At 35.5% G+C, this 24,500-nt stretch overlaps 1 protein-coding gene across 1 annotated transcript in view; it reads right to left on the bottom strand.

Annotated features, from left to right (window-relative positions):
* LOC119794391 (astrotactin-2-like) overlaps positions 1-24,500 on the bottom strand; it is a 425,475-nt gene that overhangs the window by 328,210 nt on the left and 72,765 nt on the right. The window contains exon 2 of the mRNA XM_038301931.1: positions 20,376-20,563. Coding sequence (XP_038157859.1) covers positions 20,376-20,563 — 188 coding nt within the window. The remainder of the gene's footprint in view (positions 1-20,375; positions 20,564-24,500) is intronic.

Below are 24,500 nucleotides of genomic sequence, written 5' to 3'. Positions count from 1 at the left end.
CTGTTTCAGACAGCTGCTCTTTCAAACCAGGAGTTGCCATGATCCTATCAAAGCCAGCCTGTGTATGATAATCCCTTTTACTGGTCCCCAGTTCTGGCTCAAGAAGGGTGGAAATTTCCCTAGAGACTTTAAAGCAGTTCGCAATTTCTTTTTTTTAAAACCCCATGATAAAAAAAAACTCTCTGCATTTCTTAACAATTTGTCTTTAAGTCAAGCTCGACATAATGCGCACTAATTAAGGCATGACTTCATGAATTAAATCATTACCTCCATAAAATATTCATATTTTGGGAGCATGTAAATAAGGAAGATTATCCTGTCACAGTATCCTATCCCTTAAGCTCTTGTTATACATCAGGGTCTAAGTTAGTTACTGTTACCCGGCTAACAGACCAAGGGAGGTGACAGAATGTGAAAAAAAAGAAAACACAAAGATGAAGGGGGTGCACCACTTTAGGTTTGTCTCTAAAGATGCACTTCATACTGTAGTGGGTGTTTCTTAATGTACTTTTACCAGAAAAGGAAAATAGCACTAAGCCTTGTTTGTACTTTTCCCCCAGCTTGACAAATCTAAATTAAATCAGATATTTATGGAGTACTTTTTTTTATTAAAATAAGACAGAAATCTAAAAGGGGAAAATTATTTTGAAAGTACAATAAATATATTGGAGTGAACAAATGTTCACAACGATAGCAAAAACTAATGTTACAGTAGGTCTATGTGAGACAAAAAATTTTTTTGAGAGAAAATACTTTGCCATAGAATATATAAAAGAGAAATGGACAATGTGAAAATGATTTACTGATGGCCAGTCTCAACATAATTGAAAGCTCAGAGATGAAATTAGGTGCAAAGGTGGTGCTACCTCCATCGTTGGTAGGCTACTCAAGAGAAAACTTTCACTTGCCCAGACTGCCTCGCTCCATGATCACTATTTTAGGGTTAGGATTATAATTCACTTGTTAAAAAGAACCTACTGAGCCAACTAACACAATCTGAAGCCATTCTACGGGACTGATAACCACTAATAACAACCGTTTATTGAGATAACGTAAAGGACTGTATAATCTGGTTGAATTGTATATGTAAAGTGCCTCAAGATGACGTGTGTTGTGATGTGCCACTATATATAAATAAACTCAGTCGAATTGAAAATGACCATTTCAAACAAAATGACATTTTTCACATCTAGATTAAACATTCTGGAAGTCTTAAAAGGAATTTCTCATTTCCATATTTATATTGTTATTGATCATTATTTGTGTTGTTTTGACTATGAAGAAATGTATTTTAGATCTCATAGATACATATTCAGTCAGGCTGATAAGTGTCTAAATTGCCACTTAAAATGTGTAAACATTGCTAGGTATATAAAACTTAATCCATTCCTTACTAGTACAATTTAGTTTTATGTTCTTTCTGAAATTCCATACCTGCTAGGAAAAATGCTATTTAGAAAATCTGTTATTACAGCTCTGACTAGAAATGTAAATTTGATCAGGAAGAATCCCATTTTAGTAATCTACAAATGAAACAACACGGAGAAAGGTGCTTTAATTAAATGTTAAAAAGGCCTGCAATAGTCCAATTTATATAAACCTACACATTAACTGAAACAGAAATCGTCTTTGTGATCATTTCCAGCTGTGGTACTGTTGATATCTTTTAAACACATGTGTGGGTTCTCTCTCCGGGCACTCCGACTTCCTCCCACAGTCCAAAAACAGGACTGTTAGGTTAATTGGTTTCTAAATTGTTCTTAGGTGTGATTGTGTGCATGAATGGTTGTTTATCCTGTTTGTCTCTGTGTTACACTGCGATAGACTTTCGCCCATTGACAGCTGACAGCAATTGGGATAAGCGTGACGGAAAACGGATGAATATCTTCACCTGGAAATCATTTTCCAAATGTCATTTTTTTCATTTATACCATGACAGAATATTGTCTCTCAGAATATTTTCTTTATTCTCAAATAACATCAGTTTTTGCTATCAGTGTGAAAATTTGGTCTCCAATATATTTGACTTTCAAAGTGATTTGCGCTTTCAGATCACTTTATTTCTTGAAATTAGCAAAAACACAAAAATAACACCATATATTCTTAGGTTTTAACACTAAGTATTTATATATATATATATATATATATATATATATATGTGTGTGATTAAGGACATACGAAGATCAATTAATGAGAAGCAACTCACAAGCACATCTACTACTTGCGTTTGTTGATTGTTTAATGTTGATACAACAATTTCTAAACAACGTTAGTATCTTTTTTTTAGTGTTTCTTATCTGCTCATATAAATGATGAAAGCTAGGTAACATTTTTTGTTAATGTTATGCTTTGGATAAGTGGGCCCCTTTCAGTAATGGCACTAAAAGAAGAGAACAGCAGACAGTGTGGCGTAAACACTAAAATAAAAAGTGACACAGTGAAGACATTTCTTTTAATTACCTATGTTATACAAGTGCTATCCTTTTTGTTTCTGCACAACATTCACAGAGGAGATGAAACTTAATACAAGCAGAGTTCCACATGCCTCATCAAGTCCAGCAGATTGGAGCAATTGAAATCAGTTCTCCTCTCTTAAGGTACAAGAAAAGCACTGGCAGAAGAGAGCAAAGAGAAAAACAGAGTCACTGAGGGGAGGAGATATTGCTGAACAAACGAATAACCATCCGGAATAAGAGATTCTGCAGATTTCAAGAGACAGTTAAGATATAACCATTTAAAGTTATAATGGTGAGGTTTGGTAAGTTTTTAACTATTTCAAAAAGCCAAAATAAAAAGTTTCAGATTATATTTTAGTTACATTTCTGCTGTTATGTTTTGTCATCCAGACAATCAATGTTTCTACAAAGAGAATTTAGTAAAGCTTGCCAGCATAATCAATCTGCCAAATCCACTGCAACTCGAGTCCCTCCTAGTTTCTCCAAGAAAGGAATTAACGTTTGAGTCAGTCTCTTTGTTTTGCAGCAGCATGAAACATGGTATGCGTTTGCACTTTTTAGGTCTCATTTGTCTGATTATTCCAGCAAACTCACCAGGTGCAGATCTAACATTTCTGTTTATAACTCCAAAGAACTCCTCGTAAAAAAATAAAAACTAACTCTTTACATTTTTAAAGGGAAAAAAATAAACTTAGTTTAAGTTTAAAATGCATCAAGTTATTATAAGGTAAAATGAACCGAGCAGCAAAATAAATAATTCATTATTGCTTTCTGTTCATTTCACTCATTCTTTATCTCCTCCAAAAGCACAAGCAGTGTGCTACCCACATCCTTCTCCCATTGGACTCCTCCATTAGTCTGACCACTTTAATATTTACCTCAGTACAGCTGATTAGAAGACAAATTGCATCATCCAAGTTTTTTCTTATGTGCAGATGCTTTGACAGGGTTAACATGTGAAGATTTGGGGGAAAAAAATTTATTTAACATTAATAGCTGGGATAATAAAAAGAAACCAAATGATCATCACAACAACAACTTAAGACAGTTAAAATTAGAAAAAAAAATTTGTATAATTATACAGCAGCTATTATCTCTGCTTTCAGTAAAATTCCTGCCATGCATTTTGCGAAACATGCGTAACAGTTTACAGGCTTGTTGTTAAATGCAAGAAAACCCACTGTTGTGTCCATTGATGTCACATTATTTTAAATCATACATTGAATCAGTTTAAATTTTTCTGTAGAATATACTTTTTAATTAGTTTGAAACTTACGATGGCCCAAAAGGGTCACCCTAATACAAAAGCCACAACACAACAGCCATACACCTAACACACCTGATGAAATTGACGTTTGTTTCTCCGATGTCTGGTATGCTGATGGGAGGTTATGTAAAAATCAATTTTTTGAACACTTTTTGAACAGGTTCTCAACTTTTAATATTAGGTTAAGTCCATTTTCATTTTATTCTGTTATAAGTATTTTGTTATTAATGTTTATCACCTTTTTTGGCAATTCATGTGAAATTTGGTTTTTGGAACTTAGAGCCACACTTGTCTTTGTAGTTGGCTTTAGAAATAGAAGGTCGGTATATTTTTTTATGTTTAATTTTAAAAATAAAAAAAACACAACTATAGTGATACTGCTAAAATAAATATAACACTTTCTGTATAATGATAAGGTGGCTTAATATTTAGAGACCATGGCAGTAGCTTCTTGGCTTTATTGCAAAGGTTTATGGTTTTAAAGTAAGACTGCTACTGTTCCTAGAACAAACAATGAAAGGACAAGGTAAAAACAATTTTTTTGTTTGCTAAATATAAAGTAAGATTCTTAAGACAGAAGGTCAAGATTCTTAGTTACTTCATTGCATTTTTTGCATCAGGGTGACTTTCAGATCAATTTGAAAAATGCAGGATTCTATGTTGAAAAACAGAGTTCAAAGTTCACTTACTGTAACTCAAAAGCAAAAAATTTAACATTCAAATTCAAATCCTAAACATTTATAAGTTTATTGTCCTAAAATATAGAGTTGCTAAATTTTTATTTTACATTTTTTAATTTATTTTCTAAAATTGTCATACATTTACTTTTAACTACACTACCTAAGACTGACATGATTTGATAATTAAAGCCATTTTAGGATTACACCTGGGTCTAGTTGTAGATTCAAAACACAAACTGAGCTCTATCTGCTCCCAGTTTGCTCACTTTTTTAAATTTTCCTTTAAATATATGTAATTAACCATTATCCCAGGACTGTTGTGGTTACACAAAGGATAACATAATTATTATTGTCCTAATACCAACTATATAGCATATAAAATGCTCACAAAGGCAATCAATTATAATGCAATAAGCTTTCAAAATATAAATAGCTACATATAGATTTTCATAAGTAAAATGATAGGACTGAGATTATGTTGTGGTACCCATAAATGTAATTAGATGGTGTAACATAACTGAAAAAAAACCCAATAACTTCCTTGCTACAATGATGTCACAGCTATGTCTGGACCTAAGCCATCTTGACAGAAGCACAGTCCTTCATGCAGAACCAGTGCACCTGGCTATTTGTTTAGTATCCTGCTAAAACTCAAGAACAGGGCTGTTATATAAGAGAACGTGTGGGAGTCCTGCCAAAATGTTTCCATATCAAACTCCCTACAAAACCCTTCCCTATAGATAAACCAGGAGACAGAAAATGAAGCTCCACATATACTGTTAGAGACACACTGACCTTTACATGTACATTTGCACTTGCTTTCCAGGTTTATAAGTAATAGATATGCATAAATAAGCCTGTATTCCAAATGACTGATTTAAAGGAAATAGGAAATTTGCCCAAAGTGTATAATTGACCTCATAAGCAAGCAATGGGTAAGGCAAAATTATATGAACAAACCACTTTTTAACACAAAAAAGCTTCAAAACAACAAAATCGCAATTATGTTAAAAGCAAGTCATGTATCAGCAATGTATTGAGGTGTATTTTAAAAACACACACAGGGCCATGCAGGTGGTCAGTGAGCACCACCCCTGTATGGAGGCCTTAGTCCTCGACCCGGCTGACCTGGGTTCGAATCTGACCTGTGGTCCTTTGCCCCTCTCCCCCCTCTCATACCCCCTTTCCTGTCAGCCTACTGTCAAAAAAACGAGCTGCTAGTGCTATAAAAACAAAAAACACATGCAGTTACTTTATAAATGGATTATTTAACAATATTTAATATAGCATATAATATAATCTATCAATAAATAGATGAAAGATTATGTTCCATATTTTCACAATACATTTTTATATATACATATATATAAATACATTTGTAGATTTAACTCATATTCTAATTTTTATTCTCAGTTATTAAACAGACATAAAATTCAAACAGTTTCAAGAGTGAAGGTAAATCTTCTAACAATAATATTAGAGGTTTTGCATATGGTTAGTAACAAAAAACCTACCTCCCTATTTAGCGACCTGGTGGATGACAAGATTACTCCAATTAAACTTAATATTTCCTCATAGTTATAGCATTATTAATACAGTATTATTAGTATGAACAAAAAACCTGCAGCAGTCAAGGATTTTCTCTTACAAAATTCAGGGTCTATATGTGTGCTTGAACGAATTCTATGACTCTTGCATTGAGTATTTATTTCAAACTCTGAGACAAGTCCTTGGATATTTGAAAACCCAGGAGGGAAGGCTTACAATAAGTTCTCCTAGACTGACTTTTAGTCAGAATGGAGAGAAAGGATGAGAAAATAAATGAACCCAGACAAGGGATTTGTACATTTTTATTGTGGGTTATTTTTTAATATGCTCTTCTCTTCTGCTCCATCATGTCCCCAGCTGGTCCAGGCAGATGGTGAAACACCCGCTGTGGTCCTTTCTGAGATTTTTGCTACTCAAAAAAGGTTGTTTTTTTTCCCGCAGTTGCCAAAATTTTGCTCAAGGGGGAATTGTCGGTTTTCTTTCTGTAATATGGCGAGGTCATGACCTAACTATGTCAAATAGAGATGATGGTACAATTTTGCGTCATATAAATAAAAAGGAACTGAATTTGAATTAAGGGCTCATGACAGGATTCGCAGGCACTGCTTAGAGAAGACTGAATGCAGAAACAGTTGTGTGCATTTGTCTGTGAAGACTGCAGCTGTAAAATACAAATAGAACTCTGACAGCTAGATGTCTGTCAAGCCCAGTTCCACATTGTCTGAATGCCAATATGCCAAATCTGGCAAGTCCAGCCCTCTCCGCAAACACAATATTTACAAAACTGTCTGTAGAAGGTTTTGCTACAGGCATCAAATGGTAATGCAATATTATTTGGAAATATCACTGAATCCAAGTGGGCCTTTCCCCCAAGAATGCTTGTGTAACGTACTAGAAAATATAATCATATTTTCTAATTAAAATTTGAACAAGTCCTTTACATTTTATGAGTCTTCTGTTTATTTCACATGTACAGGCAAGTTCTGGCTACAGCTGGGGTATAAATCAGTATCAATACATATTGTGATAGAGACCTGATTAATAATAAAAGATAATACACAGGCCTCTGATTATATACATATACACACATATAAGTTATTTTCTGAAAGATTCTGGAAGCACATGTGCATTCAGGCTAGAAACAGTATCCTTCATCTGTTTGCCAACAACATGGAAATGATGAACTGTGTAACTGTGCATGGGAAAACTGCCTGTGGCAAAGATCCTGCATTTGCTGCTATTTGTCCAAGTACGTGCACTGTTAAGTTAATTTCTGAGTTAAACTGTAAAATATGTTCTAAACTGTAAGTGCACTATAAAGCCAAGCTCAGTCTTCACTCAGCTAACTGAGAAGGATTGATGCTCTGTGTGCATGGGAAAACAGCATGTGACCAAGATCCTGCATTTTCTCATATTTGTTACACTAAAAGGGCATCCAGTGTCCACTTGTTTCTGGGTTCATCCTCCCATTAGTGCTACGAATACCAAACACAGCGCAAAGAACACAAACTTTAACAGGAGTGCTTTTTAGTCAGAATAAGACTTTTTATGGACAGGTGAATCTGTTATATTTGCACCAATCAAAAATGGGAATATAGCTAATTGGAAATAAAAAGTATAAGTGTTTTGTTGATCTGGAGAAGGCTATTTGGCTGTGTCTCTCGTGGTGACCTGTGTGGGGCCTGCAGGTGTACAGAGTTGAGGACACTTTAAGAGGGACTATCCGGTCTCTGTACAAACAGAGCACGAGTTTGGTCCACATTGCAGGCAGTAAGTCGGTCCTGTTCTCAGTGCATGTTGCACTCCTACAGGCCTGCCCTCTGTCACTAGTCCTGTTCATAACCTTTATGGAGAGGATTTCTAGGCGCAGCCAAGGGCCAAAGGGTGTCTGGTTCAGGCCCCCGCAGATGTCATCTCTGCTTTTTGCTCATGGCATGCTTCTGCTGGCTCCCTCCAGCTAAAACATACAGCATGCACTGATGAGGTTTGCAGCCAAGTGTAAAGCGTGTTGATACTCCCCTTTAGTTCGGAGGAGAGTTCCTGCCTTAAGTGGAGGATTTCAAGTATCTTGGATTCCTGTTCATAGGTGAGAGCAGGAGATTGATAGCTGGATCGTTGTAGCTGCTTCTACAATGCGGATTGTGCACTGGTCTATTGTGGTGAAGAGATAGCTGAGCAAAAGGGTAAAGCTCTCTTTTTACTAGTGTCTCTATGTTCCTATTATCACCTATGGTCATGAATTCTGGACCGACAGAATTGGATCCCCCTCACAGATGTCGAAATATGCTTTCTCAGCAGGGTGGCTGGACACTCCCCTAGAGATATAGTACGTGAGGAGCTCAGTCATCCAGGAGAGGCTCGGATTAAAGTCACTTCTCCTCCACATCAAGAGGAATATTCTGAGGTGGCTCAGACATATTTTTCAGATCCCCCTCGGGAGGTGTTTCAGGCAGGTCCCATAAGGAGGAGGCCAAGGGGACAATCCAGAACATATTTGAGGGAATATATCTCTTGGCTGGCCTAGGAGCTTTCTCTCCCTAGATATCTTCCTGGAGTAGATTTCTGGGATAAGGGAAGTCTGGGAGTCTCTGTTGAGACTGAGTCTCCAACTCAGATGAAAAACGAAAGATGATGAGATGAAAGACAAGAAAAAAGTTTCTCTAGACAGTGGTAGAAAGTAACAAAACTCATTTACTTAATTACTGTAATTTATTCTCTTTTTTGATCATCTTTACTTGACTATTAGGGGGTAGGCCTACTTATAAATTTCACTCTACTACATTTCAAAGTCAAACATTTTACTTTCTACTCCAATCTATTTTGCAGAAGCTGCTAGTTCCTTTTTCTTTTTGGCTAAGCTTAGCTTTGTTGTTGTTTTTCCTTTTTTTAAATGTAATTTAAACATGGTAGATAGCAGCCCTTAGGACTAAATTTGGAAACCACTGTTTTAGAGATTTGCATGAAATTCCACATATTTAAGATACTCAGGGCAGATATTATTTGTAGTTTTATAGATATTTTCAAGTTGTTGCCATGTGACCCAATTTGTTTAGTAGAATAAGTTTTCAAATCTGAGTTATAGTTTCTTTCTGGTAATAGATTCAACCTTAAACCTCTATTCCATAGTGGAAGGCTGAGGAGAATCAAGACACTCCTGTTTTTGCTTTGTTTGTTTTTAAAAAAAAAGAAATAATAATCAAAATTATTGTCCTTATTTTTTTGTAGCATTTTTATGCTGAAAAACTTTCCAGGTGGTGTAGAAGTTGTAGAAGAGCGGTTCTATGCACCAATACATCAGGTGGTTTCTGAAAGTTACGTTATATAAAATAACTGCTATTAAAGAATATTATTTGTATTTTTGAATACTTAAGTACCTTTAAATGCATGTACGTTTGAATACTTTGGTATTTTTAAAAGCAAGTACTTCAACACTTTAACTTGAGTAGGCTAGATGTTTTACCGAGTAACTTTTACCTGTAGTTGTGTAAGATCAGTATCAATACTTTTACTCAAGTACTACAGTTAAGTACTTCTTCCACCCCTGTCTTTAAGTTTCACGTATTCAATAGTTTTCCCCTTTTTTTTTCACGAATACCTTTTCCCCTTTTTTTGCGCATACATTTATTGATAAATTACTTTTAAATAAAAAAGGTCTACAGATATAAAAATGAAATCCCTAAGTGTTTGAGTTATTAAAAAAAATAGTTTTAACATGAACTTGGTTACAGAGCAGCATGAAGCGTTACTCTGATAGTGAGCTGAGAAATTGGGTGCACCCATAAAAAGAGCCTTGATTTAATTAAGACATTTCCCTACTTAAAGCTACAACATTCAAATATCAGAGTGAAGACTGCCATCTGATTGGATTGTACTGATCCGAGTGGGAGTTGCGCGCTGACCCTAATACAGACAACAATTACAACTAAGTGATTTAAATGCATGGACTTGGCCAGATGTTGAAGAAACCGGCTTGAGGCTTTAAGGTGACTTTGACTGACACAAGCTGACATTAGCTTTTAGTGACTAAACTAGTCCCCTTCATTATATAAAGGGGTAAAAGTAAGCTGGTACCTGGAAACACGGAAAACAGCGGCTGTACCCAGTACTAAGAAGAAAGAACTGCTGCCTTTTGTAATAAGTTGTCAATCTAAGTGTGTAGTGAGACTGGTGTGCATTCCAGTCTAATATGGGTTTGCTTAATTAGTGTGTAGAGTACAATCAACTCTTACAAACTCTACTAAACTGCAAGCCTGTGAATGTAAATGGTTTCAATGCGTAGCCATCCACGCATTGCGTCCTGTCTGAAATGCCAATTAGGATAATGTTTGACCTTGGCTGTCTCTATTGTGAGTTGGTAAACTATATGTAAACAAATTAATAAACTGACCGAATACTAATAACTGATTTAGTCTTTTTTCCTTGCAACTTAATTGTAGCAAAATGCAAAACCTTCTTTGATTTTTTCCGTAGTAATGCCCATACTGTATCCAAAATACATTTTTATTACAGTTTTTGATATAGACAGATAAAAGAAGCATATAGTTCTTCCTTGTCCATCTCTCTCTCATAGGTCCTCTATTTCTCTTTAGCTGATAAAGACAAAAATGTTTCCTTTTGTTTTTAAGAATTTTCTTTCTTGAGATCTGCAGTCTTAGAGAGTTTGGGTAATTTATATTATCATTGCATAATAGCTATTTTCACAAAAATTAGGGGGTGCAAAATAGCAAAACTTGTATGACATGACATCCCTAACATATATTTCTTTCAATAAACTAAAAGTTTTGCAGATGTGGCACCAGACAGAGTTATAGTTTAGCTACTGTAAATAAATGACCATCTCTAGAAAGTTTCATGGTCATGCTGTCAATAAGAGCACATACTACTGCAAAGGGTGTGAATAAGTACTGAAAAGGCATTAATTATAAAATAATGAATGAAAAAGAAGATAATAATGGAATTATAAGAAAAAGTCATAAAGGTATTGTGGAGAATTTTCTTTTTCCAGGTGGATCATAACGAATAAATTATCATCCTAATTGTCAATCACTCTGGTGATATGTTTTTATAAGGCCCTCCTATGTGTTCGTACCCATTTTCACTTACAATACCAGTGGTGAGTCTGATATGGTGGACAAATTAGCAAATCTTCTTTTGGAAAGTAAGCTTGTATGTGCGATGCAAAGAGCCACTTTTGAACAGAGCATGCACAAGGAGAAAAGTGCAGAGGGTGTGTCTTTTCAAAAATTGCGAAAATCCTCCACTACACTTAAGATAAATAACATCTGTACCTTTGAATGGCAAGAATATGAATTGCAAGAATTTCATCCTAAGAGTGTTAACCCTAATATTGTATAAATACTGACATACTTATACAGTATATACAGCCACTTGAAGGGGATGCAGCATGCTTTTAAATATTGCCTTTCAACATTTAAACCATTCAGCTGTGGTCTATATAAAGAGGAGTATCATTGCTTTGGTCTAAATTCCTTCTTATTGTCCTCGAAAAGGCCCTCATATTCCTCAATTCTGAGGTTCTAGCCATTTTTGTCGCAGTAATACACTAAAAGTTGATTTTCCGCAACAATAAATTAAAGAGAGTTTCAGAGAGTGGTAGTAAGAAGTTTTCTATAATGGTATAATGAAACTCCTGTGAAATGGAAGCTGAATAAGCTAGCTTTCAAGGTCATGAAAATAAAGGAATATCAAAATAAAGCCCAAATCACAATATTGGTTAAAAAAAAATATAAATTCAGATTTTTGCCAAAATCGTTCAGTCCTTCTAGTCGATTACTTGTAGCTTTGGCATCCAAAATCGTTTCAAATATTTAAATGGCTGTTTCAGAAAATTGGTAAGCCATAAGTACATGAGCTTTTTTAGTTGCAAATACTCGGATAGTGTGATTTAAGAACCATAATCGGGAATACAGAAAACTGAGCCAATTGAAAAATATGAGTCAAGCAGCACATAGAGATATCTAATTAAAATGATCCAATAAAAAATAAATTAAAAAAGTCATAATACTTTTGTTACTTTGATACCATTTTCCACACATGAGCTTTAGGACCTATTTATTTACTTTTACAGAAAAAAAATGCATTTTAACACTAGAAAGAAAGAAACCTATACACATATTCTACTGATCTTCATTGCAAAAATCACAACTGTTACAATTTCTGTGATCCACATGGTGAAAATTAGGTAGATGGGAAAAGACAGTCTAGAGACTTGATTCACAGTAGTTTACGCGCTGTGATGATGATTTTTTTTATAGAAACAAGAAAAAAATCAACCCCTAAAGAAAATCACTTCTGTACATGCTTCTTCGTTTTACAGTTCTTTAGTAATTCCACTCTGGAAGGTTTGTCTCAGTGTCATAAGCCGCAAGCAAGTGGACATTTTAATTACAAGTTATTTTGCATTCATTCTGCATTAACATGCATATATGAAATTACAGAAACCAGAAGGTTACTGAAACAATTAAACCTTGAGGGCAATTAAAATGTAACTTCCTCTGACATTTAATGTGATAATTGAAAGTGTCCTTATCCATAGTAATATTATGCCTGCTAATTTTAAGGCCTGGTGCAAACCAATTTCTGCAGCACCTTGAGTTTCAAGCAGCCACAATTGCCTAAAGTATGTCTGTAATCTGCCATACTGGTGGCTATGTATTACCAGTGACTGCTTAATTATAGAGAAGCCTTCTGAGCTCTGCTGTATCTTCACATGCATCGATCATACAGGAGACAAGAATAGTCTTTTCATCATTTTGTGAGAGCTCAAGAATATCAAATGAGCTCATGTATATGCTCAGGTGTAAAAAATGAGCCCAATACACTGAAGTAATGCAAGATTTTCCATATCACTCATTTAACTAATACTTATTGATTTGTTTTCCTGGTTAATTAATTAGTACCTTCATACATTTCCACACACTAACAGAACAGGTTTAAAATTTATTGAATTTGGTTCTACAGACAGATTTCCTGAAAAAGGTGATTATTTTCTGCAACATGGTAAATGAAAGGCTCTAAACTGTCAGCCTTTATTGCATCTCATTTCAGTAAAAAACTACCTGTCCTCCCTGTGAACTCAAACATGGCATTTACTTGAAAAATCAGTGAGTAGGTATAATATGAGGGATTTTTGTTCCCTCTCAACTTCAAAAATTCAAATGTCCCAGCACCACACCATTCTTATACATACAAAGAACTGTAATTATATTTCTTCGATAATTTCCTCCTGATAATTTCCTTATCCAGCATAATTCTCTACTGCATAATTGTCTGTGCATTATGGATGGTTTTTGCTGTAGAGGTGGCCTTGGGTGAGTGTGTGATGTGCATGTTTCTAAGCTGCAGGGTGAAAGCTTTGTTTAAGAGCCTGTTTCAATCTATCCTTTGGGTGCGATCAAACCGGGGATGTGACGTCTTTCTAGAGCAGAACTGTCTGTTGTTAGATGGTAATGTTCACACAAATCATTTTTTCTTCCACAATTTCCCCCTTCAGGGATGAGAATAGGACTTCAGAAATTATTCAAAACTCCATCAGTCATGTTTGCCTCCAATGGTGCACATAGATTTATTACTTGGTTTATATACATAGTAGGGATGAAAAAGATGTGGTGAGATATTTCACTCAATTCCACCATGCCATCTATGGTTGAAGGAGAATGACAGCCAACTGTACACTGATAAATGAAATAAATAAAGTTGTTTGTAACTTTAAATTATTACATAATTTAAAGTTGTTTGTAACTTTTTCATTGAAGTTTTTGTAGGGAATTCTTATTTAGTTCCATTACTGATAACGGCTATAGCCATTTTAATATCTCACTAAGCACATATTTACTTTAATGCTGTAGCTACATTAAACTCTATTTAAAATACAAGGAATTTTTACTCAAAAATACTTTATCCTAAAAGAAAATGTAACATATATAATGGGCCATCTTGAACAAGTTGTATTAGATGCTGATGGCTCTAGTCTAGAAGGTTCTCCTGTAGCGGTCTGCCCCACAGCCAACCTGAAAAACTCCCATGACTGAAGAAACTCCGTTTCATCCCAGTCTAATGAAGAGAAAACCTAGGGTTGTCTGTAATTTCTTAATTTTATTGAGAATTCTTCTGTGTGATATCTTCTCAACAGGTTCCAGAGGAGTTCCTAGAAAAGAACCTGTTTTAATAACTTGCAGAGCCCATCTTATCATTTGGTCTTATGCTGCTACCCCAACAGATAATTGCAGAACAGATCACACATTCCATAACAGACATATAAAGAATATGCGGTTAAAACTTACCAAGGTTTTGCATTTATGCATAACATGTAACCCATTGGACAATCTCAGACCACAGGAGTGATAAAGGCTCTAAAAGGGTTCATGCACGGATGCAGACACCAATAAGAGTAAGGAAATGGTGTTACTGTGATACTTTTAATTAATCTCAACAGTGACGGCATAAGCCTTGCACCGGAATTACTCTGGGAGTTTAAAGGAAAAGTCCAGTCATATTCGGAATTCAAACTTCTGAAAGTAATTTAAATAAAAAATTATTACATACTGTTCAATAAATGCTAACTGTTTTTAACTAAGAGTAATTTTCATATAAATGTACTGGAGGCATCCATGTTTGTAAAAGAACAGTACTGCCAGCTACCAGTTTGTGATGTCACGGTGCAGTATCGGCTGTTGAGCAAGTCCCAATGCTCTATCTGGTGTTTGTTACTACGTGTATTATTATCCAAGTCATCTTGAAAACATTCTTCTTCGAAATATTGTCAACATATTACGTGTTTTTGCTCTGGCCAGAAGTTTGATGGCAAATCCTCCGTCTTTAAGTTGGCAATCCAACGACGAACCCATGGTGGAACATGAATCGGAAAGGTGTATTAACACATTTTTTTTTCACTTTTACCCGATGTATTACAACATCCAACTGCCATGCACATGGGCATTGTCAGTTTAACTATAGCTCTCGCGAATTTCAATAGTGAAGGCCTCTGAAAACCTAAAATAATTGTTGTTGGTTGAGGGCGTGTATAGTAGTTCCCATTGATTTTGTTTGTAAAGTAGGGAGAATGGCGCTCAGCTTACCGCACCGTGACGTCACTGCCGGAAGATATCAGGGGTGAAGTGTTACTAAATTCGGGCAAAAATGGCCGCTCACTGACTCAGTGATCGCAACGAAAATTACTATTTTTATTTTTTTTTACAATTTTATGTTAAATTCATTAAATCACACAGATTGTATTAGTTTTAATAATAAAATGATCCAATGGATAATGATCCATTCATTATTCCTTACTGACCAGACTTTAACAATATAATTGCCTTTTTTTTATTTAATGTTGCCCTAAAAATCTGTGTATAACACTGTATAGATGTTTCACTTATAAAAAATTTTTTCAAGCAACATCAAAAGAGGACCAGTTACCTTCTACTTATTATCATGTCCTGGATTATTGAGATTCTACCAGTAAAGTTTGATTTGTGATTACCCAGATCTACCACTAGACAACAGCTCTCCACTGTGAACAAGAAAGATATACGAGATAGAGTAGATTTCAGAAATATTTAATGTATTTTCGAGTAACTTCTGGAGTGGTCAGTTTTAACTTTTACACTTAAAATTAAACTTTCTGTAAAGAAATACCAAAAATGTGACATATCAATCTGGCACTATGGTTGGATATACAGTACACAAGCTTCACCTTTAGAAAACATCAGGACTATGCAATATACTGTAGCTCTGTGTATACCTAGTTAACTTAAAGTATGCACTACTGTTTACATACCATCAAATAGATTAAAGAAATTTATCATAAAAACGGTTTTAATAGACACTGCTCTGATCTCTATGTAAAGAGCCATATTTTATTTTATTTTTTTATATACATCCTTCCTTTGTTCTCAGCGAACAACTGTTGCCCGTAGACACCTCTCAGCCATCAAGCCAAACTAGGATTCCTTTTCTGTCCAGTTTTTAGTGCCCCCATTTATTTTCCCTGTCCTGTTCTTCCTGCTTATATGTCTGTCTTCTCAACAATTAAAGTATGACTAAGATAAATAGAAAGCTGAGTTTAAACTTGTGTAGTGGCTGACACATGACACATGAATTAGCATGGAAATGCCCAGGCTGGTAACCTATGTTTAAAAAAAATAAAAAATAAAAAAATAAATAAATAATTAAATTTTTGGTCTTTTTTGAAGCATATGGCGATCTGACCTTAAATTGTTTTTTCTGTACTTGACTAAAGGGATACACGCCAGTTGAGGTAGTTTAGTCTATTTTTCGTACAAAACTAAAGGGATAAATGCACATCTGATATCTTGCGCATGCGTATGGACTATGGGTATTAACTGTAGCTCACAGCCGCATCCAGTCTCTGACTAGATTTTGTTACTGGAATGTAAACAAAAGTTCAGTTAGGAGCCGATAAAATGTCACCAACTTCACCAAAATTGTGCGGTTCACCTCCCTAAATTAACCATTGTTGTTTCGCTCAGCTTCACTCCATTTTCCGCCGTCTAAATAGAGATAAAATGGAAATCCTTTGTTCAAGCTGTGAAATGTGTGTTCGGTCTTTTCCACTAAGAGAAGGTAAAGGAATTTTAAAGTTTGTTCAAGCTTTAAAATACAACAAGCAGTTTCATGTTCAGCAAAAGAAAAAACTGTTTGTTCCATAATTTGAGTGGGTGCCTATCAGTCAGTATATATAGTCCTAGAATAGTGTAATAATTGGATTATTGATTTTTCTAACCTTGCCTTAGTGCTGCTGTATAGATTACCTGCCAAAGCCTACTAATAAAACATTCTAAAATGTATATAAGAATGTGGACAATGGATTTTTGGGTCACATTTGTAAGGGTAAGTTCTTTAGTGGTGTAAAATTAATATATGGGATTGTTGGGAGGTCTTGGTGGGTTTCCTGTAGCCAAACCTTTTAAAACAACATCCTTGGTACTACCGTATTTTCACGACCATAAGGCGCACCGGACTAAAAGGCGCAGTCTCAGTTATGTGTCCCATTTCTGTATTTAACACACACATAAGGCGCACCGGACTATAGGGCGCGTTTTTTATATACAGGTACATGTCCTCTCAGGTGGATTTTCCCACTTAAAAACATATTAAAACTACTTTATTCCCACTGATCACAGCAAATAAAGCTGCAAGGTGTATTTATTACAAAGTATTATTCAAACCTGGGAACCGGCATGTTGATGACACAGGGCTGTGATTACTCCTCTGATACAGTTTATTGAGGCATAAATTAACTTAAAACATAGGCAGGATAATAATCTGGATGAACTGACTGCAATGATTAAATTTTCAGGTGGACTTTCTCACTTAAAAAGATTTAGATTATTTAGATGAAAAAACACCTGCGGAGGTGAGCCCGTATGCCCCGCGGCCCATAGGCTGCTGTTGAATTAAGTTTTCAGGTAGAAAAATACAGCGGGAGCAAAACTGAGTATGATTGTGCTTTATTCAAGTATTTATTACAGAGTATTAATCAAACCCCTCAAAGTCCTCATCCTCTGTTTCTGAATTAAACAGCTGCGCTAAATCCGACATGCCAGTTTCCCCTTCTGCGCTGTCAGTCACTTTCCGTGCAGCGCAGCTCCTCAGAAATAATGCCGGCTTTTGCAAAAGCTTGAACAACAGAGCCAGCAGATACGTTAGTCCAAGCATCAACAATCCATCCGCAAACGGTGGCGTAACTTGCCCGGCGCTGCCTCCCACTTTTCCTGAAACTGTGGTCTCCGTCTGTCATCCATCGCTCCCACGCCGCTCGCAGCCTTACTTTGAACGGCCGCGTCACACCGATGTCGAGCGGTGGAAGCTCCTTTGTCAGACCCCCGGGATAACGGCGAGCACAGCGTTCATTTGATTCACCTTTTTTTTCACATCGGCTGTGAGATGGGCACGCAGCAATGGTGATGCGTGGAAAAAACCACCTAGTCTTCTCAGATACACCTGCCTCAGCCACGCATCCATACGGAGCCACCCAGCCTTATACGCGCGTCAACCATTGACTTTGCATGTAAACTCGCTGCTTCTGCTGCACCTGCTGGGTCCGGTTCACACCGATGTCGAGCGGTTGAACAGCGAGCACAGGGTTAATTTGTTTCCCCATGTTTTTCACATCAGCTGTGAGATGGGCACGCATGGAGTTACATATTAACAGCGATTGTGAGGGGTGGAAAAAAAAAACACCTGGTCTCCTTACATTCAGCCACTCTTTCATCATCTCCTCAATGAGGTGGTCTCAAAAGTCGCAGTTACAACACACATAGGGCGCACTGCACCATAGGGCGCACCGCACATTTTGAGGGAAAAAAAAGACGTTTAAGTGCGCCTTATAGTCGTGAAAATACGGTAGGCTAGTTACTAAAAATGTTTGACCTAAATAAAACAACTATTGCAAGAGAACATGGTTGTTTAACAAAGTGAAATAGGAATTAAAAATAGAAAGTCCCTGGATGCTGGACTATCTAACTCACTTGTTAAAAAAAAAAGATGTGACTTTGGGAAGAAGACAAATTGGAACAGGTCAGGGATTTCTGTCCACCCAGCAAAAAGGGCTTTTAAAGACCTGTAACATAGGGTTATACTCGGTAGGCTCAAAGTTTACGAGCCTACGTTTGTCTCAGAGTCGGAGCCCAAGAGGAAGTGAGAAGGACTTACAGGAACTTGACAAGTCAACTGGTCATTTAAATCCACAGATATGAGATGTTATTATAGGGAGTTTATGAAAAACTGTCATGGAATAAAGAGAAAGCTGGATGTAAGTATGAATTTAAAAAAAAATTGGAAGAGGTGGTGTTAATAAAGTTGAACACAATATGTTTCTAATAACCTTTTGCTATATTATATATTATTAATAATTATACTTTGTTAATACTTTAATTAGAACTTAGGTGACTTCTGGTTTTTGGGAAATAAATGCAGGAGGAACAGCTTATGCTCTGTAATATTAGTGATCTTCCTGAAGCAAATACTTATACCTCTGCTGCAAAAGATTAAAAAAAAATACCTTTACGAACAAACTAATGGCTTTAATAATATATATATTTTTTTAAATCTGAAAAATATTCTAATGGTTTGGATATTCAAAATTCAGATAGATTATGCTTAAATACCTTAACGACTTCTCATAAGCATGAAATAATTCATGATAAAAACTCTGCTCTGACATTGACGATCTTAACCTGCGCACCCACACCTAACTTTGTCTTTGAGCCCATAAAAGTCTCTCCAACCTCTTCACAAGCACCACCTACTTCAACGCCTCACTTAAAATAATCTTAGGAGATGTCAATTATCTAAATAACTAATTGCCACTTAGATAATTTTAAATCTGAAGTATCTAAACAGCAACAACAAATGCTGCTTTCAAAACCTTCAATACTGAAGCACCTCTTTTAACATTGCATTTTTGTTGTGATGGGTTTTAAATAAATCCATGACATGGATGAAAGAGAAATGGCTTGTCTTTCTAAAATAACAACAAAGATTGCTTACATCCTGATAAAACAAATCCAAAAGAAAAAGCTATATTTTATCTTTTATGTGAGCCCCTTTAACATTTAATTGATGTCTATCAAAGTTAAAACTATATAGACAGGCAATTGGAAGTCAAGATACCTTTGAGAGCAGTCAAGGATAAAACAAGGTATTGTGAAAATAATAAAAGATTGAAATTTAAGAGGTACAGTATTAGCCATTCAAAATATCCCCACTTTCCTTGAAAGGCCCTTGGCTGGGCCCCTACAATTCCAGTATTAACATCATTCTTTGCACTACAATGGTCTTTGTGACATGATTTGTGGACATTAAGATCTAAAGAGAAGCATCATCTCCTGGTCAGACCCTGTAATTCAGTGAAACAGTGGAGTCAGAATAAAAAAAAAATATGCAAGAAGGGGTCACTCCAGTGGCTGGAAGTTGGAGGAGATTTTGCTGGGAGTTGCCGGGAAGTGGGCTGCCATTCAGCTGGCGTTAGACTGGGAAGGGCCTTTTGAATGGCTGCTAGTGTATATTGCCAAGCTAAAAAAATTTTTTTTTCTTCTTTAGGTATTCTGTCTCACAGGATTTTTTCACAATTCTAGAATGTAGAATGAATGCAAAAATTGCCATGGCTTGCTCTGGATCAGTGCCTGTGTCAATTTAGGCATTTTTAAAATTCAAAGGGAGAATCAATCTTTGCAATAAACTTCACCTATCATCCTCTGGAAATATTTTGCTTTTGCAAAGGTATGATTTTCTTTATACAGAAATATTTTTAGTATGCTACGGTATACAGTCTAATTAAACTTCCAAATAAACACTAAGACACTAGCTTAGGCATCTAAATCCATTCTGACAATATGTGAAACACAAAATACCAACATTATATCTCAGGCTTGAACCTACCATAACTGATATGTGAAGAAGGTGCATGTGTTCATGCAAAGCATGAGCTGGCTCCCGAGCTGTCGGCTGTGTCGTCTCTGCCAAGAGTTCAGGCTCAGTCATGGACACATGGAAGTACAGTGTCCCATTTTCCAACCACTGCTGCTTCCAGTGCACCTGAGAAATCTCCTCTCCTGTACCTGACATCTCTGAAAAACAAAAATGAGAAAGAAAAAATTATAATTTTTTTTATATATATGTGAAAATTTTACATTTTTTACTGGTAAACACTAAATAAGAAATAGAATACCTAGGAAAAAAAAGTCAGAAAAATCAATATCAACAGACGTTCAGGAGTTAATGCATCATGACACCAATATTTTGACCATAATCAGTGGTTGCTAGCTGTAGTAGCTGAAGGCTGTGAGCTAACTCTGGACCTTTCCTCCTTCAGTCTAGAAATAATTACCTCAGTTTTGTTTGTATTCAGTTGGAGAAAATATGGCACATCTATGCATTGATTTGTTCTAAGAATCTAGCCACCGCTCTCAGATAAACACATTTTATTTTTTATTATTTTGCTTAAAATTTTGGGATTATTGTATAGTTACATCAATGTTAATGTAGTTGAAATATTTAAAAAAATATATAGCCAATGACAATTATGCTAATTTTGTTAATTCCATAGATTTAGCAAATAAGAATGAATGACAGAATACTGGTAAATGTAAGAGAGATAATGTTAAAATGATGATCTGTATGAATAAATCTAATATATTGTGTGAGAGAGTTAGAAATGGAAGTGTACTTAGATTCTCAGTTGCTGATTGGATAGCTGCAAAAGAGAAGGTAAAGGCAGGATTTTACAGACATTACCATGAGTAAATGGTTGAGTGTGAGTGACTCATAGTGAAAATGAACATTTTAAATTGTTTATATATTGAAAATGCTCTGACAGAAATATCAGTGGTATCAGAAGCTGACAGCCAGCATCAAACACACCTTCTGGAGCAGCAGTGAGTGATGAACTTAAGTGGCAATTCAGGCCAGGGTCTTCCTGTGCTACAAGCAACAGAAACGCAGCCTGCAGAGCTACTCTGCATCAAAGTCCAGAACAGCGTCAACGTTTTCAGAATCAGAAACATTTTGGTGGACGGATGTCAAAATCGAGGAAGAGGTGATACAGTACATTAGGATTTACTTGTATGCAGTGTTTCGTTAGCCATAGAAAGTTGTGTAATTGTCAGATTAAAATATTTTAGGAGGCATTACGATATTGCCTTAAATTAATTGAGGACCAGAACGTTCAAATTTTGGACAAAGAAGACAGGTGCTTTGAAAGGGATGTAAAGTGAACCATTTATGTTAATAGAGAAAAAACAACCTTATACAGAGGGGGTGGACTCAGGTTCCACATCTCAAAAACATAAAACGCAGGGGTAGAGTTGATTCCTTCCTGCTATCATCTCAACCCCCATCGTTATGCAGGGGACCAAAACATCTCGCCTAGTCAGCCAACATGACCACAACGACTCCCCATTACTAAGGGGTGGACCTGTTTTTGGTTCAATTTGCCTGTTTTCTAAGCAACAACAAGGCTTTGTTGGGCTATTCTATAAAGCTTGTAACTCGACACTAATCCATACATTTTGCAATGAAAAAGGTTCCTGGATGGGAAGCGAACTGTCTTTAAACTTGGAAAACAAAGTCCAGTGGTTTGTTTTTTGGAATGACTATTATTGTTTCCTGTTACTGTCAACAATAACAGGAAACACTTTTTACAAGCTAGGCTACTGTAAGCACACTTAGTAAAATGTATTTTCCCAGTTTAGTTTTTTTTTTAATAGGAAAAAAGTAACCATTGATAACACAAAAAAAAAATTAAAAGTGGTTTGTACAGGATGTTTTTATTTTGATGGGGACTTACATTTTTCACAGGAATGATTTGCTATACAAAAGTGAAGGACAGACTGGAGAGCACCTCTAGCCACTGGATAGCACAGCAGCATGCCACACTGAAAAATATAGAAATAAAATTGTTTGCCTATACAAATTTTTGATTATGGGATAACTCTTAGAGAAATAAATTCTATTTAAAAAAGGCAGATAGCAAAGCAGCCTTTGTTTCATGTTAAAGAATGATAAATCTGACTACTGTTATATGGAAGTAAAGGATTTAGAAAGTGGACATTTTAATGAAATATCAACGCATCAACATTTCTTCTTGATCAATTTATGGTTAAGTACTTACATGACGTTACCAGCAGATATTGGCGCATTGTTAATTTTATCTTTGACATACTCCTGGGGTTAAAGCAGTCTGAAATTTATTTTTAGTGTTATAGCTTATAGAATTTATCTTCCTAAAAGTGTAGATTTTAGTATTTCATTTTATTTTTGCCTTGTTGTTATCCTTAGTAAAATGCATATGTTGTGTGTTTTGTTAAAGAAAAAGTAGTTGATACTAGTTTGTTGTGTATCTTATCTGGAATCCTGTTACAGATATGTAAACCTGAAGCTAAATGAATAGCACTTGAGAAGTTCATCTACAAAGTAATATGCAGTCATAATTCATCCTTAGGTGTACTAGTAATAAATAATAAAACCTGTTAAATCACTGCTATAAATAAAACACTTATGATCATAAATTAACTTTGGATTAAATATCTACGAGTATTGTATCTTAGATATCAAGATGGATTTCAATATATAAGAGTACTGCATGATAAATGTTTTGGTGGTTGTGTTATTTATACCAAATACATTTTTTCTCTTGTCTTTAAAGAGTAGAAGTCGTGATAAGATATTTTCATTTATTTAAATACTTTAAAGACAAATTAAATACATTTTATATACATGGTTTTCTTGACTTCTGCTTGGAAGCTTTTTCTTTTCTACATTTATAATTGCTTTAATTTTTTAAGGCCACATTAAAAAATCATTTTTACTTTTAACAAGAATGTCATACTTTTACCAAAGTCTCCATGGAAGAAAAACTGTCAATACAAAACAGAAAAAGGAAAAGGCTCCATGAAAGTGGAAACATTTTGAGTGCTTTTGAGATGAACAGATCAAGGGACTGCAGAACAGTTATTGCTGAGAAAAAAGGACGCATTTTAGGACAAAATTCCTGGGGATGTTAGGTATGAATTTTTTGGGAATGCTAAAACAATGAGTCCCTGCCATCACAAAGCAAAATTGAAGATCTCCTTTATGTCACATTAGATCTCCAACTGTAGACACAAATGAGCACAGATTGAGACCACAGTGGTTTTCTCCATCTTCTCAAATTTCTCTCCTGAGAAATTAGTCTCACAGTGAGAATGGCGTCAGTTCTCTAAATTCTCTTACAGCTCTCTCTTTTCCAGATTTCAGCTAAGAGAAAAATTTGACATATTATGTCGATTTCAAATATCTCTCAATTTGATATTTTTACTTGAATCCACTGTTGCAGTTATGGTTCAGTGATAAAATAAACATGCTGTCTCTCGCTCCTCACTATTTGATCTCTCAGATTCATCTTATCTCTTTCTCTTTAATTCCAATTCAAAACAACCAAGACATAATGGAGATCAGATGCATACAATTGTGAGATCGTTTTTCCTAATCTTACTTCTGAATACTGCTCAAATGGTTTTCTCAATTCATATCTTTGTAATACCTTGTCTCTTTTTAGCTTATCCCTTACTCCTAAGGTGCCCTTAGGAGAAGTAACTCTGAAACAAATGATAACAAAATGACATGAATAATAGAAGCTCAAACTGATCTCAAGAGAAGACATAGAACAACAGATGAGCAACACATTTGCTTCCTGTGGGTGACGTTAAGAAATTGTCAATAGGTTTTTTAAATATCTTGCTAGTTTTGCACTTTTGATGTTATGTAGAAGCAAACTTGTTCAAAGTTGTGTGATGGCCAATAACTGAATGGGTTTATGAATAATCACATATTTAGTCAAAGTTGATGGGACATGAACCGATTTTCCTCTTCTAGTAGATTACATTTATTTTCTGTGTTCTGTTGAGATTTCGTTATATAATTCATTTTACCAATTGATAAATGCCTTTCTCTTTGCTTGAGTTTGACAGCATGGACTCAAAACACTGCTCTATGGAATAGGATGCCCTTAAACAGCATTCACTGACC

This window comes from Cyprinodon tularosa, unplaced genomic scaffold, assembly GCF_016077235.1.
Source record: "Cyprinodon tularosa strain WSP-4 unplaced genomic scaffold, ASM1607723v1 ctg113, whole genome shotgun sequence".
Lineage (NCBI taxonomy): Eukaryota > Metazoa > Chordata > Actinopteri > Cyprinodontiformes > Cyprinodontidae > Cyprinodon > Cyprinodon tularosa.
Note: the sequence above shows the minus strand (reverse complement) of the source record. Positions and strands in the feature narration are given on the sequence as shown.